At 40.2% G+C, this 16,878-nt stretch overlaps 1 protein-coding gene across 3 annotated transcripts in view; it reads left to right on the forward strand.

Moving 5' to 3' along the window:
- LOC142160374 (calcium-binding protein 2-like) overlaps positions 1-7,202 on the forward strand; it is a 56,026-nt gene extending 48,824 nt beyond the window's left edge. For all 3 annotated transcript variants that reach the window (XM_075215279.1, XM_075215281.1, XM_075215280.1), the window contains 4 exons: positions 4,455-4,589; positions 5,791-5,900; positions 6,149-6,296; positions 7,108-7,202. In XM_075215279.1, the coding sequence (XP_075071380.1) occupies positions 4,455-4,589; positions 5,791-5,900; positions 6,149-6,296; positions 7,108-7,133 (419 nt within the window). In that variant the 3' untranslated portion in view covers positions 7,134-7,202. The remainder of the gene's footprint in view (positions 1-4,454; positions 4,590-5,790; positions 5,901-6,148; positions 6,297-7,107) is intronic.
- The last annotated feature ends 9,676 nt before the right edge of the window (positions 7,203-16,878 follow it).

The following is a 16,878-nucleotide window of genomic DNA, read 5'->3' on the forward strand; positions in this document are numbered from 1 at the left end:
AAACCCCACATTAAAATGGGTATTGACACCACACATTAAAACCAGCAATGATACCGCACATTAAAAATACAACTGATACTGCACACTAAAACTAGCAATGATACCGCACACTAAAACTAGCAATGATACTGCACACTAAAACTAGCAATGATACCGCACACTAAAACTAACATAAAAAAATAAACATTGATAACATAACACCAATTTTGACTACCGTATATACTCGTGTATAAGCCGAGTTTTTCAGCAGATTTTTTATGCTGAAAAAGCCCTACTCGGCTTATACATGAGTGAACTTACCTCTCCGGTCCCTCAGGTCTTAACTACCACAGTGGAAAGCATGTGCGTTCCACAGACAGGAAGTTCGGCATTTGGAACGCAAACTTGCGTTCCAAATGCCGAACTTCCTGTCTGTGGAACGCACATGCGTTCCACTGCGGAAGTGATAGTCTGAAGACCTCTCTCTTTCCTCGACTGTTGTATTGGCGGCTCTTATGTCTTGGGGGTGAGTTCGGAGCCAAACTCTGCTTCTTCTTTTTGGGGACACCCTGCTGATGATCGCTCCTTGTGTAGTGTCTTTTTAAGGGACTTCAATACACCAGGGTAAGCGGAATTTCCAGCTTGGTATGCCAACTGTTTAATCCCAGTAAGTAAGTAAAATCAATCTCTCTCTCAAAGAGATTTTGTGTACCTGTTCTCCAGTTGAGCCATGTTTCTACTTAATTTCAAGACATTTATAAACACTCATCACATGTAATAAACATCCATGAAAAACATATATCTGGCCATGCCAAGATTCAAAGGTCACAAGACAATATATCAAGAATGACCCCTCTCTCTCCTCCACACCAGATTAACATTTACTGATAGTCTCTTATTAGTTTACAAACAGAGATTTAATAAAAAAAATTGTGTATTTATCTAATGCATTGATGCCACCCCCCAATATTTTTATTTTTGAAATTTACCAGTAGCTGCTGTATTTCCCACCCTAGGCTTATACTCGAGTCAATACGTTTTCCCAGTTTTTTGTGGTAAAATTAGGTGCCTCGGCATATATTCGGGTCGACTTATACTCGAGTACATACGGTATATATGTCTGTATGTGTGTAGCTATGTATGTATACCCTTATATAATGCAGGAACTATGTTAGAGGATCCTCTATTTTATTAATCAATAGTAGAGCAATTATCAAATCCTGCCACCTATATTAAATCTTTTAATTAGATTACACACACACACATTTATATATATATATATATATATATATATATATATATATATATATATATATATCCACTAAATTCTCATTCAAGCTTTAATATAAGTGGCCGGCTTATGTGATTACTTTGCTAATGAAACATTAATATCAATGTTCAGTGTATATTTATTGAGATATAGCTGATAAAAAAATAAACATTTGTATATACATATTTAAGAAGACCCTTCATAGCATGATTATTACTTGATTGCTTGATTAAATATGTCAAATGTAGCCACCTATAGCAGCAAGAAAATATATATATTCTCACTGCTATAGGTGACATATTTAATCAAGCAATAAACAATAAACAATAAACATGCTATGCTGTGAAGGGCCTTCTTGATATTTATTTATATATAATTTATTTGTTTTTAACTGTATAAATATGTGTCCAGTGAAACGGACACTCACCTGCTAACTTTCTTGTTGCTTCCTAAAGCTGCTTCTGCTGCACATGCGCTGAAACTCCACTTCGGACATTTTTGACAGTAGTACAGCAGCACCGCAGCTGCTGTACTACTGAAGAAATCATCTGATACGGGCGGCGGGGGGGGGCCTCGGAGAGAGGGGGGCCCAGGGCACATGCCCCCTATGCCCCCCACGCCGACATCTGACCTCCGGTAAGCTCCGCCCCAACGGTGGAGGGGGCGGGGCTTAATCACGGCCGGGCCTACCGGTGTATAGCCTGGCTGGCCCGGCAGGCCAGTCCGAGGCTGCCTGTTGCGATGTACATAAAGCTAAGCCATACAGTCAAGTCAATAAATATTGGGACATTGACACAATTCTCATATTTTGGGCTCTATACACCACCACAATGGATTTGAAATGAAACAAAAAAGATGTGCTTTAACTGCAGACTTTCAGCTTTAATTTGAGGGTATTTACATCCAAATCAGGTGAACGGTGTAGGAATTACAACGGTTTCTATATGTGCCTCCCACTTTTTAAGGGACCAAAAGTAATGGGACAATCGAGTCAAGGGTCAAGTCTAATATGCAGTGCTATACCTAATATAGTATACAGCATACTTGGCACTAGATATGGGTCTGCATATTATAGGCACTTACCAAACCTTAATGCACTCTTTGCCAGACTGTAAGCAATTCCTCCCACTGGGCCCTGCACAGAGCAGCCTACAAAATGTAAATAAAGTTGCCCTACAGCTTAATCTTGCTTTTGTATGCTCATGCACCTAGTATGAATGCCCCTGATCCACCCAACTCTTCCCATCAGACGTTGCACACATTTTCATCCCCAGACCTGCCATCATATTTGCTCACTTTTACCTGTAAAAATGGGTGCCCTTTGCGATATCACAAAAGAGTTTTTGTCTTCTAAGGGGCATATTCAATTAGGATTCGCAGCTGCAATTACGCGCGTCTGCACATGTAAAGTGTCATTACGGTACCGCAACATTGCGGAGGGGTGTGCACAGAAATCCTAATCTTAACCTTCAAACTCCTCAGCAATCTCACATCTTCTTATACCTTCTTCATAATTTTTAAATACTCCCCATCCTGAACCTCCACTGTATACACAATTTCCTTTCTTTATCTGATCACCTCTTCTTACTCATACCTCCAAGGTTTCTCCTGTGCTGCACCTGTCTCTGGCACTCTCTTCCTTATGGCAGCAAACACTCAGTCTCCAAGCATTTAAATGATACTGTACTCAACCCTTTGCAATACATCCTTGCCACACACACTATCTGGTATTATCATGCCTCTTAATCTCCCTCTAACCGAAACAAACGCGATGACCGAGGTATGACAGGACAGTCCCACAAACCAAACCTGTCCTGCTGAAATTGGGACAGTTGGGAGGTATGCATATAGGACATTATTACAATTACATTATTTATACAATATAAAGAAAAAAAGGGATAGGTGAGAGAGTGTATGTGTTGACAGAATATATTGTATGTATTCTAAATCAGATCAGTTGAATGTAACAAATCCACCATCAGCCAACAGGAATGTGAACAGCAGCACAACATATTAGCAACAACAGGTAGTCAATAGAGCAAAAAAGACAAAAAGAACATAATTCATCATCTATTTATGTTGCTCCACTAATTCTGCAGCACTGTACAGAGAAACCCACTCACATCAGTCCCTGCCCCATTGGGGCTTACAGTGTAAATTCCCTAACACACACACAGACAAGGGTCAATTTGTTAGCATGAAAAACTTAACTTAACTTATGTACAAAACAGAAAACTAGTTTGCACCCCTTGCATTGTAACATGGTTTTGTCCAGGAGACTGAAATAAGATACCTCTTCATTTAAGATCCTTAAGGAATCAGGCCCCAGGTCTTATTACACATGACATCACTAATACTCTTGTGGCTGAATTGAAAGATGTTTAACAAGCGTCGGCATGATATTTGGCTGTCTGCATAATTTTGGCCATGTAGTGTGTGTGTGTGTGCATATATATGTATATATATATATATATATATATATATTGATAGCTAGATATATCCGCATTGTACAAAAGCAGGCAACAGCAGGAGGGTAGGAGTGGGCAAACAAAACAAGGTCGAGTACAGTGAGGGGATATTCATGTAATTGCCTCTCAACTAAACATGGATACAGGCACATATGGAGGGCTGGTGCAAATATACACAATGAAAAAGAGACTTTTGCTTTAATTAATAAGACATTGTCTTTTGTGTATCTGTCCGCATTACCTTATATGTATACAACATAATTAAATGTGGTTTTATTACAATAGGATGTGTACAAATAAACTTCTGCATTAAGTACATGCACATATGCTTCTGTTAGATGTACATAGACACTCTTGTCCATCTTTCTTGCGTACATCTTTTCCCACGTATGCCAAAAGCTTCACCTCTAAGTGAGCTCCATAGTGTGTGTGGTCGCAAGCAACCTGCTGCTAGTAAGTTGCTATGCCTGTGACCGCTGAGATCCATGAAGCTATGCCACTGAGCTTCAATTTTATGGCCGATCCATTCCTTTAGCATACAAGTGCTTTGCCCCTGAACTTCACTTATTTTAATAACACATGTGCCTGACATTGCACTCAATCCCATTCATGTACTTTGGATTAGATACCTTTACATACAACTGTACTGTCTACTATTGCTTCATTCAACCTCTGCCCACACATGGTTTAATACTTCTGTACTCAAATGGCCTCATACCAATGAATTCTCTTTTCAGAGTTAAGAGAAGCATTTAGAGAGTTTGATCGAGACAAGGATGGCTTCATCGGATACAAGGAACTGGGCGAGTGCATGAGGACTATGGGTTATATGCCTACGGAGATGGAGCTCATTGAACTCTCCCAGAAAATCAGTTAGTGTTCATTATGTGTATTTCAATGGGCTATGTCAGAAACATGCACTGAATTCTCAAGTGGTTATGCCATTGCCTTCCTCAAAATGTTGTTAGCTATTGCAATTTTAAAAAATGTAGTTTTCATATTTTGTACAGCCCACTCAGCATTTAAGGTCTACATTTCTAGGTTATAGAAACATGTCAACTCATAGGTGGACTCTGTCAATGTGAATAAGCCTTAGTTATTAGCAATATAACCCCAGTGGGAGGAAATTTCACACTGGTGTTATTTAGGAAGAACATTTATATATCTGCAGTTTAGCATATTTTAAGGGGACAAACCTGCATTTGGCCCTTCCCCAATATAATTTAATTACCCTTTTTAAATACATTGGCTTGTATCCATAGAAGCCATTTTTTCAAAACCTTTGGTGGGCTCAAGTTAATGCAATAACCCCCCTGCCCTCCAAACACACAATAAATCATATATGTCCCCCAAGAAGAAATAAACTTAGTTTTCAGCCACTGCAACAGGTCACATTACAGGTGTGTCTGCATCCTTTGGACAACCAGAGCTAAGCACTCCCCTTTGCCTCTCATGCAAGGGGGAAGTTAGACTTGATTTTGTGGAGCTACAATGCCTTAAACCTTTAAATGTCCTGCCTCCCAAAACTAAACCCTGTTTTTTCTGATAGAACACACAGTCCAAAACATCAGTGTATCTATCCCGCAAAATGCCCTCAGCCATCCATCACATATAGACTTTGCTTACACTGCAATGGGTGCCATTATAACACATTAATCTTAGCACAGTCCAGTAAAAACAGATGCCAAGGCTGTAAATATATGTTTTGTGACACTTTAGTGCCACTCTCCCAGTTTGAAATGACCAATCTTTGAGTTAGCTTCATTTTGCTATGACAGTGTTAATATAAGTTTAATGGAAGTTTTAGTGAGCTCAGTACCTTAACTAACAATAGGTTAAACTACCTCTGTTAATTATGTACACTTATTGTGAGGTCATATGTATTCAAAGCATCTTTTATAGCCATATGGAACATATTCTGCAGTCTACCAGCATAGCTCATCACTTTTGTATCTGTCACTGACTGTTAGATGAAAAGTGGCTGACTGCAATATTGGCAAGTATGTCTATGTGTGCTTACATGTAATATAGTGTAATTGCTTCTGTTTTGCACTAATTGTTTGTTGCTTTCAGCAGGAGGTAAAGTTGACTTTGAGGACTTTGTTGAATTGATGGGACCTAAACTTCTGGCAGAAACAGCTGATATGATTGGAGTAAAGGAGCTAAGAGATGCCTTCAAAGAGGTACCAAGTTAGATATTCAATTAGGTCAACTTTTGGGTGAACGAGTAAGGCTCCAGTCTGAATCAATCTGTCTTTGGATTGTGTCTTAAAATTTCACAACTTCCCTTTCCTGAGCACTGATACTCCTCTATTTTTTTATCTTTCTGGTACCCATTTACCAAACTCCTGTAATTGTCAAATATGGCAGCTACCTCTTTTCTGTGCTATCATGACCCTGGTCATCCTTGTTTAATTTTTACCACTGCCAGTTTGATTCAAATGGTGATGGACGGATCAGTACACGAGAACTGCGGGAGGCGATGAGAAAACTCCTTGGTCAACAGCTTGGTCCCCGTGAAGTTGATGAAATACTTAGAGACGTTGATGTGAATGGGGACGGACTTGTAGATTTTGAGGGTATGATGCTCAGAAAACTCATAAATTTATACTTTCAAAAAAGAAATTCACATTATTATGAAAATCTATTTTCTAAGTGTGTTAATTCTTCTTTCGCCTTCGATGTTCACAATTGGGGCCTGATTTAGAGTAGACCACAATTTTGTGGCCCAAACCTACAGCCAGGTGTCTAAATAAAAGGTCTAAAGAACTCTCAAGTCCAACTTTTCAAATACATTTATATTTGCGCACCTTACTGTACACTACTTTAGCTTTCCCGCGTCCACTCCGCTTCCCCCGGCATAGGCGTTCGCAAGCGCAAGTTATATTCAATTTAAAATCTCCCTGCATTTCATTGTGTATTTACTGTAATGCACAGTTTGGTGAATAAGATTTTTGCATTTTGCAATTGAAGTTATGTGTAACTCTAAGGGATAGATTTACTATAGCTTCTAAAAGGAAAAGTGGAGGTGTTGCCCATATCAACTAATTGGATTCCAGCTATCATTTTGTAGAGTAGATGATAGCTAGAATCTGATTGGTTTCTATGGGCACCTCCACTGTTCCTTTTTAGAAGCTTTAGAAATATACCTCTAAATCAGGACCTTGATGTTTTCTGGATCACAATATATCAAATTCACTGACTGACCAATGATCCCTAAACAGGCTTTTGAAAGTGAATTTAATGATATATAGTCATCAATTTATATTAAGGATATTTTATGCTAATCGGGGATCTTACCACTTTTCTAAAGGTGTAAGTTATTATATTTATACAGTTCGACTATAGTCTGGTTTCTTATGCTAACTCTTGCAACATATTGTTTTACAGAGTTTGTACGTATGATGTCTCGCTGAAGACCTGGCGTGACAAAATGGTGTAGTCCTGTAGAAGAGGCCTGTGTCTTTCATTAATATTTTACTAAATCAATACATCATACAGAATAAATGTACATTATTCAAATGAGTTGTGCACAAATCTTTTTTTTCTATATATTTATGTATTTTATATAATTTTTTATGCCTTGTTGTAGGATGCACCATTTATTTGCCTTCAATATACCCAGTCAATATTTCAAGCTTCCAGGAACATATTGCTTTGTACACACTGCGAGTGTGAATATGCCTCCTTATGCCCAACTACGCATGATGACGAGAGCATAACACAATTTCATTATAATCTCACCTACCATAAATGTCAACTTGTGACATTATAAGAGCCAATGTAGAATTACTGTACTTCCAGCTAAGAGAAGAATGTAAGTGGTTCTGTTTCTCTATTCCTACAGATTAGATTAGTTACTGGGAATTTCATCAAGCATGTACATTAAATGGAAGTCTCTAATGCCAGTTCTCCATACATAAATATTAAGAACAGAATATAAACAGAATTTAATGGAAGGTACATATCAATTGACCTCTCATTCATTAATAGTTCATTCTTAGGAAAGAACTATGTTTATTTCAATATGCTTAAATTACCTGACCATAGACAGGGAAGCTCTCTGCTCCTCCATCCCACAAGCCCTTAACATAATAGCACTGAAATGAATGACACAACACTAACCAGTGAAGAGAAAATGGCAAAAGCCTTGTATTTATTCCACCACAATCTTTAGGAGGGGTGTACTGGTCATCTACGAGAACCCAAAGGCTAAGAAAAGCCATGTCCAAATAACTAAACCAAGGGTCGCTTATATCGTACCCACCTACCCATCCAACTGAGCACCTCCCGGTGACAACCATAATCGGGATGTAATAAACCACTCTGTGTGACGGGAACTTTTCAGGGTTGCAGCCCAGCTAGCTCCCCCCCAAAACATAACCATCCAGTCCCGCCTTTCCCAAGTGACAACCAATACCTCCCTTCACTGCCACAAAGAGGCCATTTTACATCTTCAAAGCCCATTAATGGCCCTATCCACTGCTTCCTGTATATATAGAGATTGGTTTGGATATTTTATAAATGCATCTCATTCAGCCTATAGGGCCTGGGTGTGTGTTCCTTCAAACCCCATTGCCTGATTGCAATGGTGATTGGAGGAACATCATAAAATCAGAAACCCTTTTGATTATGAGAGAAGGAGATGAAACCATGACACTATTCCTGAGACTGCAGATTGAGATAGAGTTTTAAATCTAAGCACTATCCCTTTTCCACATAAATTATTTATGTCCTGGTATGAGAGGAAATACTAAGATCTTCCCTTGGATGTTTGTATCTGATGAGTCATACTTCATGTCATTTCAGAAGCTACCTTGCTGCCTTACATTATATGTCACTATATTTGAAGTGTATACAACTCATCTAGGGTTGTTATGTTTTTAAACAAACTACACTATTGTTATTTTCATTTTGTTGTCGGTCCATTGCCCTGAGGGTATAAGTACCATGTTAAATGCCACACTTTTTGTTTAAATCATTTAGCTTGGGCATGGATTTTAGAGTGGGCAGTACTCACATTTAAACCATAGGCACATGCCCTGAGCTGACTAGTGTCTCATACAGGAGACATGAAAAAAATGTAAAACTAGAACCGCAAAAAAGTAAACTCTGACTATAAACTCACTCTCTCAATAAAAAATGAGGTAGCAGAATATAGTGTTGGAAGTCTTTACAATTATGATGATGAAGATAATAATGAAGTAAAATAAGGAGTCTCTTTGTAATGAAGATGATGACGAATATAACTCTCACTTTAAACAAGAAAATAAGCAAGAAAATAATTATAGTGGAAGTTGAAGTCCAAAGAATAACAAGTATGATGAACACAATGATGTGGGTAGTGGTCCCATATATGCAATATTTGGTAAGAAGAGAAAAAAATGTAGATTTGAACAAGAATACGCACAGCTAAGTCCCAGCAGTGTAGGGCAGATAAAGAACAGACCTGGAGTTCAGAGGGGTCATAGTACTGATTAACCTGTGTATGGTACTATGCAGTGTGTAGTGGGTTAATCACACTTACAGTGGATATTGACCAATTCTGGAAGCCTGGATGGTTCTTGAAATACGGTTCAAAGGCCTGGATGGTTCTCCAGTTACTCTCCACTATAGGCTGTAATATAGCAGTAGTAGTAGTAACAGCAGGCACCTGGAACAATTGAAATGGAACAGGATATTCTACAAACAAATGGAACAATTCTGGACCAGACGTGGGGGAAATTTACTAAGTGATTTATTGTACCGTTTGCAAGCCACCACACATCAGAAGCGGTTTTCAAAACTCAAATCACATCTGATGTGTGGATTTGCAAACTCCTAAAACACATGCCAAACCACATATGAAAAATCTGCTTTTACTTTGCTTATGTGGAGTGCCTGATGAGGTGTTATGTTCTGCCCAGCTTGACTGGCTGGGCGGGTGTCACTTGTATAATTTCATTTGATATTTTGATTTTTAAATTATTTCTCCTTTTTTAATACTGGCAAGGTCCATGTTGATAATCTTTATGAATACATATCTTGCGCCAGGGATCGAGTACCAGACAGGCATATCTGCGCAACATAAAAAATCGGAAGGGATCATCCATTTTTTTTTTTATAATAGAGCGTTGGAAGAGTCCATAAAGTAAGGAATATCTTGACCAAGTTAGAATACAAACTTATTAAGGGTAGCCAAAATTATGAAATAATTGGTCCAAACGCACTTTACCATCTCCAAGCATGCAGCTTCACTCATTAGTTTGGCATCTAACAGACACTGACTGGGACACTACCCTGGAAACTAGATTGACATGCTCTCCGACTCTAAAGAGGAGGATATCCAGCTTTTATAACTTCCTCAGGAAGAGATTATAATACAACAAATGTGAATGTCCCAAGGGCTCACATCTATTCACACTGTGGGGTCAAATACTAATTGTGTTACACCGTCACTTCCCCTCAGCAGTGTATTAAGAAATATCACACAGGTAATGTAACACCAAGATTTTCAAATAGAGAGATCTGTCACAGACTTACCCATCCTCACTCCAGCGCCGTCCCCGCTCACACTGCTGTCCGGCGCTTCCGGGTGTCGAGTCACATGACTCGCCTGTCGGGATGGGTTTTTCAAATTCCTTACACTACATAAACTCTGCTCTGACACTTGTCCTGTCAGAGCAATTCATTTGCCATGCATCTTGACTCCCATTGCTGCTCCTTGTGTCTGTGCTTCAACTTTGAGAGATTATTTAACGGATTATCTGTGGCACAAACACTGCTTGTCTGACTACTTGCTGCTGAATCTCCTGTGTACTGAACCCCACCTGTCTGACTATTCGCTGCTGGATAACCTGTGTATCAAACACTGCTTGTCTGACTACTCGCTGCTGAATCTCCTGTGTACCGTCCCTGCTTGTCTGACTATTCTCAGTCTAGTTTCCTATGTACTCTTGCCTACCCCTCTCCTATCCTACACCCTAAGGCAGCCCAGGGTACCTCGACCAGCGAGTTCCCGGCAGCAAAGTCCATCCTGCATTGTGGCCTTTTCTTGGTAAATAACTACCAGGGAACTCGTTAGAATCCGCACCCCTGGCCTGACAGCGCTAATCAAAATTAGTATGGGCTCCAACCTACCTTTGGCGATTGTAACAGTTTGCTCTGACCAAACATGGATCCAGCTGGAGATCCCTCTCCTAGGGATTTAATACACCTGGTTGGAAGAGTAGAGAAGCAGGAGGCCAATCAGGAATACATTATGAAATTTCTCCAGGGATTGTCTGTCCTTCTAAACACAGCACAGAATACCCTTGCGGTTTCTCCTGCTGAGACAATGTCTGCTCCAGTTTCTTTGTTTCTTTCATCACCTCACAATTGTGCATTCCTAACCCACCCAAGTTTGATGGGGATCCCAAGCTAAGCAGAGGGTTCCTAAACCAGTGCGCAATCCAGTTTGAGCTTCTGCCCGGGAATTTCCCTTCCAGAAAAAACAAAGGGCAGCACGGAGGCTAAGTGGTTAGCACTTCTGCCTCACAGCACTGGGGTCATGCGTTCAATTCCCGACCATGGTCTTATCTGTGTGGAGTTTCTATGTTCTCCCCATGTTTGCGTGGGTTTCCTCCGGGTGCTCCGGTTTCCTCCCACATTCCAAAAACATACTAGTAGGTTAATTGGCTACTATCAAATTAACTCTAGTCTCTCTCTATGTCTGTCTATGTCTTAGGAAATTTAGACTGCATGCTCCAATGGGGCAGGGACTGATGTGACCTCCTGTCCTCCCTCGATGACCTCATCTTCTTATGTGTGAAGTTGGGTTTACACTTCACAAGAGAGGTAACAGACTCGGTGCAGTGCTATACGTTTAGCACCTCAATTCCAGGTTGCTACATCTCCCCCTGAAGAACCCATGCAGTTGGGTAGGGCTCCCCTTACCTCCAAGGAGAGAGAAAGAAGAATAAATTATGTCTTTATTGTGGATGAAGTGGTCACCTTTTTGGAACTTGTCCAATTTGTCCGTGAAATGACAAGGCCTATCGAAGCAAGGAGAGGTCTCGATATATAAAGAAAAATTGCAAAAGTGCATAAAACCACATATAACAAATGTGCACACTGTGGATTATTGACTAGCAAGTCTCTACCAAATTACCTTCATATAATATCTTTGAATTGTTTGCGTGGCAAACATAAATGTTAATAAGAGATGTGTCCTGCAGATATTAAGTGGCTAAATAGCCCCAGGTGGGGGTGATGTAAATAAGTACTTTGCTGGGCATATAGAGACAAAGTAAATACTTTGGTTATTTCTCTGATGAAATTTTCCTAAGGCGATGAAACGACCAGTCTGTTACAATTTTATATAATCCTGGGAGCACCCGTTTTCATTGTGAGACTACTTATGCCCAATTGGAAGTTTTGTTCTGCTGCTGTAAAGTTGTAATAGTCACACCACATTGTGTGCACATTGAGATTAAGGACATTAGTTCTTTGTCAATATTAAGTACTAATATTAAGTATGGATGGAATGTTAATATTAATACTAATTAATATTAAGTATTGAATTGACATTTAATTAGTGCATCCAGTGCATATGATAATCCAGGTATTTTTAGTTTATAATGTTCTGAGTTTTTTTAAAAGTGTATTTATTTAACAATAAAATATTATAATGTATCCACAGTGTACACAAATGTTATATGTGGTTGTATGCACTTTTGCAATGTTTCTTTACTTAGAGCCATTAAGTTGTGATTAGCATTGATCTAGCTTTCTAAGAGAAAAACTGCATATGAATATGGTGAAGGATGATTCATCTGACCATATCGCCTTCTTCCACTGCTTGGTGGCATTGTGCATCGCCAGGTGTGATGAGCGGTTTATGCATTGCAACTTGACTATGATATCCTAGCCTGCCCAAGTTCTCGTTGGACCATTTTGCTTACATTTTCTTGTTCACCACATGTATGTTTACATACTTTAAATATGAAAGAAATTGCATAAATTTTAATATGGGTATTGTAGCACTTAATGTACTGGGTCAATCCTGTCACTTAGCCCTAATAGAATAAAAAAAAAAACTCAGGGCTCATTTACACTTAGTTTTAGAATCCAGTTTATAATAATGTGATCAGGATAGGCCAAGTGTGTGTCTGCCACTTGTAAAGCACGCAGTGACCTGGGACCATTGATTCCTATGATCACTGTGTCTCACCCATTCACACTATATTACAGTACATTAAACACATTCGCTGACCAGAAACTCTAAATAGTGATTTCTAATACCATAATCTTTATGTGATGGCCTTACATTGATCCCAGATATGTTGCAATTTACATGCAGGTATTAAAGTAATTTTATCGTTTTCAAAATAAGCATTGCCTAAGCGATTGTATTGTGTTTCCAGCGCACAGTAATTTATTTTTAGCAGATGCAAAGTTTAACAGTTCAATACATGATTATAATATAATACAGTACAGCCAATACCAAAAGATACATACATACCGCGCTCGCTGCACTCCCACGGGTACCAGTGAACAGTATATCACTCTAGAATACTGTGGTCAGAGTAGACTGAGGCTAGTGGGAGCACAGCTATGATTATATACATTCAGTGTTACAGAGAGAACAATGCAGATGACGTGGCTTGCTTCTATAGGTCCAGAATTCAGGTGGGTCCATTGTAAACAGGTCATAGGCTAGTTCAAACAACCCCCTCCAAGGCTGAGGGTCAACATTCCAGATGATTCTCCCGCCCAGAAACCAGTTACAATTAGTCCATTAGCATTTTACAGTTTGGTATCACTCTGACTATTTATTCCCTAACATCAATAACTAGAGTATGCAATATGCGATCTCTTCGGCGAATGAACCGGACAGCTGCTGATGAATAGGGGTTTAAAATGATATCAGACATGACACATTTCCTATAACCTGAACCTTAAATAACACTGAAGTGTACATATAATCATAATATATAAACTAATAATAAACTAAAAACTATCTGCTCATAAAATCACTGTATAACGGAACCAATATGAATATGAATTATATAAATAACTAAATGTTGTAATGTGAATGTGTGCGTGCGTATTTTACCGTGTGATCGCAGTATGCCACGTGTAGCGTGGCATACTGAGTGCAATCGCACAATAAAACAATATTAACCAATATATTTTCGTTCATCCAATTATACGACTTCGACACAGGGTAGAAAGGACCTGTTAAATGCAAGGGAGAACGAAATTGGCCTACCATGCAAAATGGATTAAATAGTAATTACTGAAATAGTTACTGGGTGATAAAATGCTGGGGTTGTGCCAAGTGCATATAAGAAACTATAAAAAGATTTCAGGAAAAGTGTATTTAACATTTTCTAAATGCTACCTTATATTTCAATAACATATATTGCAGACAACAGTAATTAAAATTAAGTAAATATTAAGTTCAAAACTGAAGCTGTATTTTTGCTTAATAGGGTACCCTAGTTTGGGCCAAATGAACATGGCAAATTGCTGTGTAAGCTGGAGGTATATAGTAGAAGGATAATTATATCCAGCAGTTAATTGTACCATAATCATGGAAAATGTAATGTTTCCTTATATCGCTAGTGATACAAAACCAGTTAAGTGAGGACATGGTTCCCCTAAAAAATGATTCACAGGAATATATCTCCTTTGAACTACAAAGCTAGATGCCGTACATAATATATCTCTGGGTAATGTATTTTTGGGAATAGGAAATTGAGTACTTTTACAACCTGGACATGCCATAAGAGGTCGAACACTGCAACTGAAGGAAAGGTGATTTCATAAAAAGGTGTAGTTCCAAGTAAGGGTATGCCAAGCTGTAGTATACCTACCTGAGATGGTGATTGTATTTAATTGCAGAATGGTGGCCAAGAAGTTTTAACTCCTTTCCACAATGTTCCTCTTCAGTTTGATATATCACTAACTTCCTAAATTCACTCTTAGAGGGAGATTCAATTAGAAACAAATATGCAAATGTATCTCTGGAATGGCCACGGTGACACCTTGCGCATATTTTTTTTTAAAATCTCCTTGCTGATTTTTACGCATGTCCCGTACAGTCTGCTAAAACAATGTCTTGTTAGTGTCCATTTGTAAAGTTAAAACAGTTGTTTGACCGGACATAGCAGACTCTCACACACAAATGATAGTCTATTACATCTACAATACACATCATCGACCGGTAAGTCACACCATAGCTGACTCCTTTCCCCTTTGCAATAAAATTCTGGTATTTTGCATCTGTAGTAACCTGGGCTAACATCAGAGCCGGATTAAGGAGAGGGGCACAGGCAGGGCCGGATTAACCCTAGGACTAACTGGGCTACAGCCCAGGAACCTCGGGCATCCAGGGGGCCCTTGAAAGTGCTCAGCAGCAGTATTGATCGGTCGGGGGCGTGATTAATGCTGCTGAGCACTTTCACTGCGGCCCTTCCCCGGCGTGCTGTAGTCTCCTTACTGAGGAGATCTCGCGAGTCTCACTCTCACGAGATCTCCTCAGTAAAGAGCATACAGCATGCCGGGGAAGGACTGCAATGCCAGGAAGAGGTAAATGCCTTGGGGGCAGCTCGGCTCACCAGGGGGGGGAGGGGCCCTCACAGGGGAATGGAGGCCCCCTTAGCCCAGGGGCCTCCATTCCCTTAATCTGGCCCTGGGCACAGGGGACATGTGTGCTGGAACCCCTGTCTCTCAGGGAGCCCCCCAGCACGTAAGTCCTGCATAAGTCCTATTTTTAAATGCATAAGACAAATATTTCTGTACCGACTCCTTGGAGCGTTCAGACAGTGCTACAAGTGGTCTTTACAGAAAGATTAGCCTCATACATTTAAAATATGAGACTAATAACTGTCTTCAGCAGAAACAAAGTACTGTGCTCAGAGGAAGTGTAATCATTTTCTTTATGAGCAGAAAGGAGTGCACAGCACAGCAGCAGGACGGCGCTGGTGGTCACAATAAAAGGTAAGTAACATGCGATGAATGACGCTACTATGTGACTGAGGCTACAATGAGACCTATAAGGGGAGGAATACAATGAGACCTATGGGGAAGAAGACTACAATAAGACCTATGGGGGGGCTACAATGAGATCTATGGGGGGCTACAATAAGGGAGGGCTGCAGTAAGACCTCTAAGGGGGGTTGCAATGAGACCTACAGAAGGGGCGGGGGGGTGCTGAGACCTATAGTAGGCTGCAATGACACCTATGGAGGGTCCGCAACAAGACCTATAAGAAGAAGGCTGCAATAATGACACCTATAGGGGGAGTGCAATGAGACCTATAAAGAGGATAAGCTGCAATGAGACCTATGGGGGGATCTGCCATTAGACCTATAGGGGGGCTGCAATGAGACCTATAAAGGGGACTGAAATGGGAGAGATGTAGAAGGCTGCAATGAGAGGCAGGGCCGTAACTAGGGCTATGCGATAGGGGCGACCGCCCACGGGGCAACTCTGAAGGGGGGCGCAATTTAGGAATATTTTAGGTTAATTAGGTTAAAATTGAGGGCTGGGGGGTGGCATTTGTCTTTCTCGCCCAAGGCGCTAGAATTATAAGTTACGGCTCTGATGAGAGGCATGGAGGGTGCACCAATGAGAGGCACGGAAAGGGTAATGAGAGAGACATGAAGGGTGCAGCAATGAGACACAAAGTGGGCAGCAATGAGAGAAACACAATGGGGGATAGAATAAGAGAAACACTGAGGGGGCTGCAAGGAGAGAGGCACAGAGAGGGTTGCAATGAAAGAGGCATGGAAGCATGCTCACCAACTTTTTACTCTTTCCCTCCAGGAGGGGAGTGGACGTGTAATGACAGAAGGGAGCAGGGCGGCGAATTGAATCATTTTGATCCCGCCCATGTGGGGGCATGACCAAAATGATGCAAATTGCGTCATGGAGGCTCACATCCTGTGCAGGATGCAGGAGAATGGCCTGCTCTCCCGGGAAACCTACCTGGAATTTAGTACATACACAATTTTAATACATTAACACAATTTTTCTCTCTTGTGAATGATGACACTATGCCCTTAATTTTAGACAACAGAGCAACGGTGTCTTATGTGCCCCAGACCCCCTAAAGCCTTAATCCAGCTCTGGCTAATGTAATTATTTGGTCAATATTATAGTTTAACATCACCCAATGCTAGGTACACACTTGCC

This window comes from Mixophyes fleayi, chromosome 6, assembly GCF_038048845.1.
Source record: "Mixophyes fleayi isolate aMixFle1 chromosome 6, aMixFle1.hap1, whole genome shotgun sequence".
In the NCBI taxonomy this organism is placed as follows: domain Eukaryota; kingdom Metazoa; phylum Chordata; class Amphibia; order Anura; family Limnodynastidae; genus Mixophyes; species Mixophyes fleayi.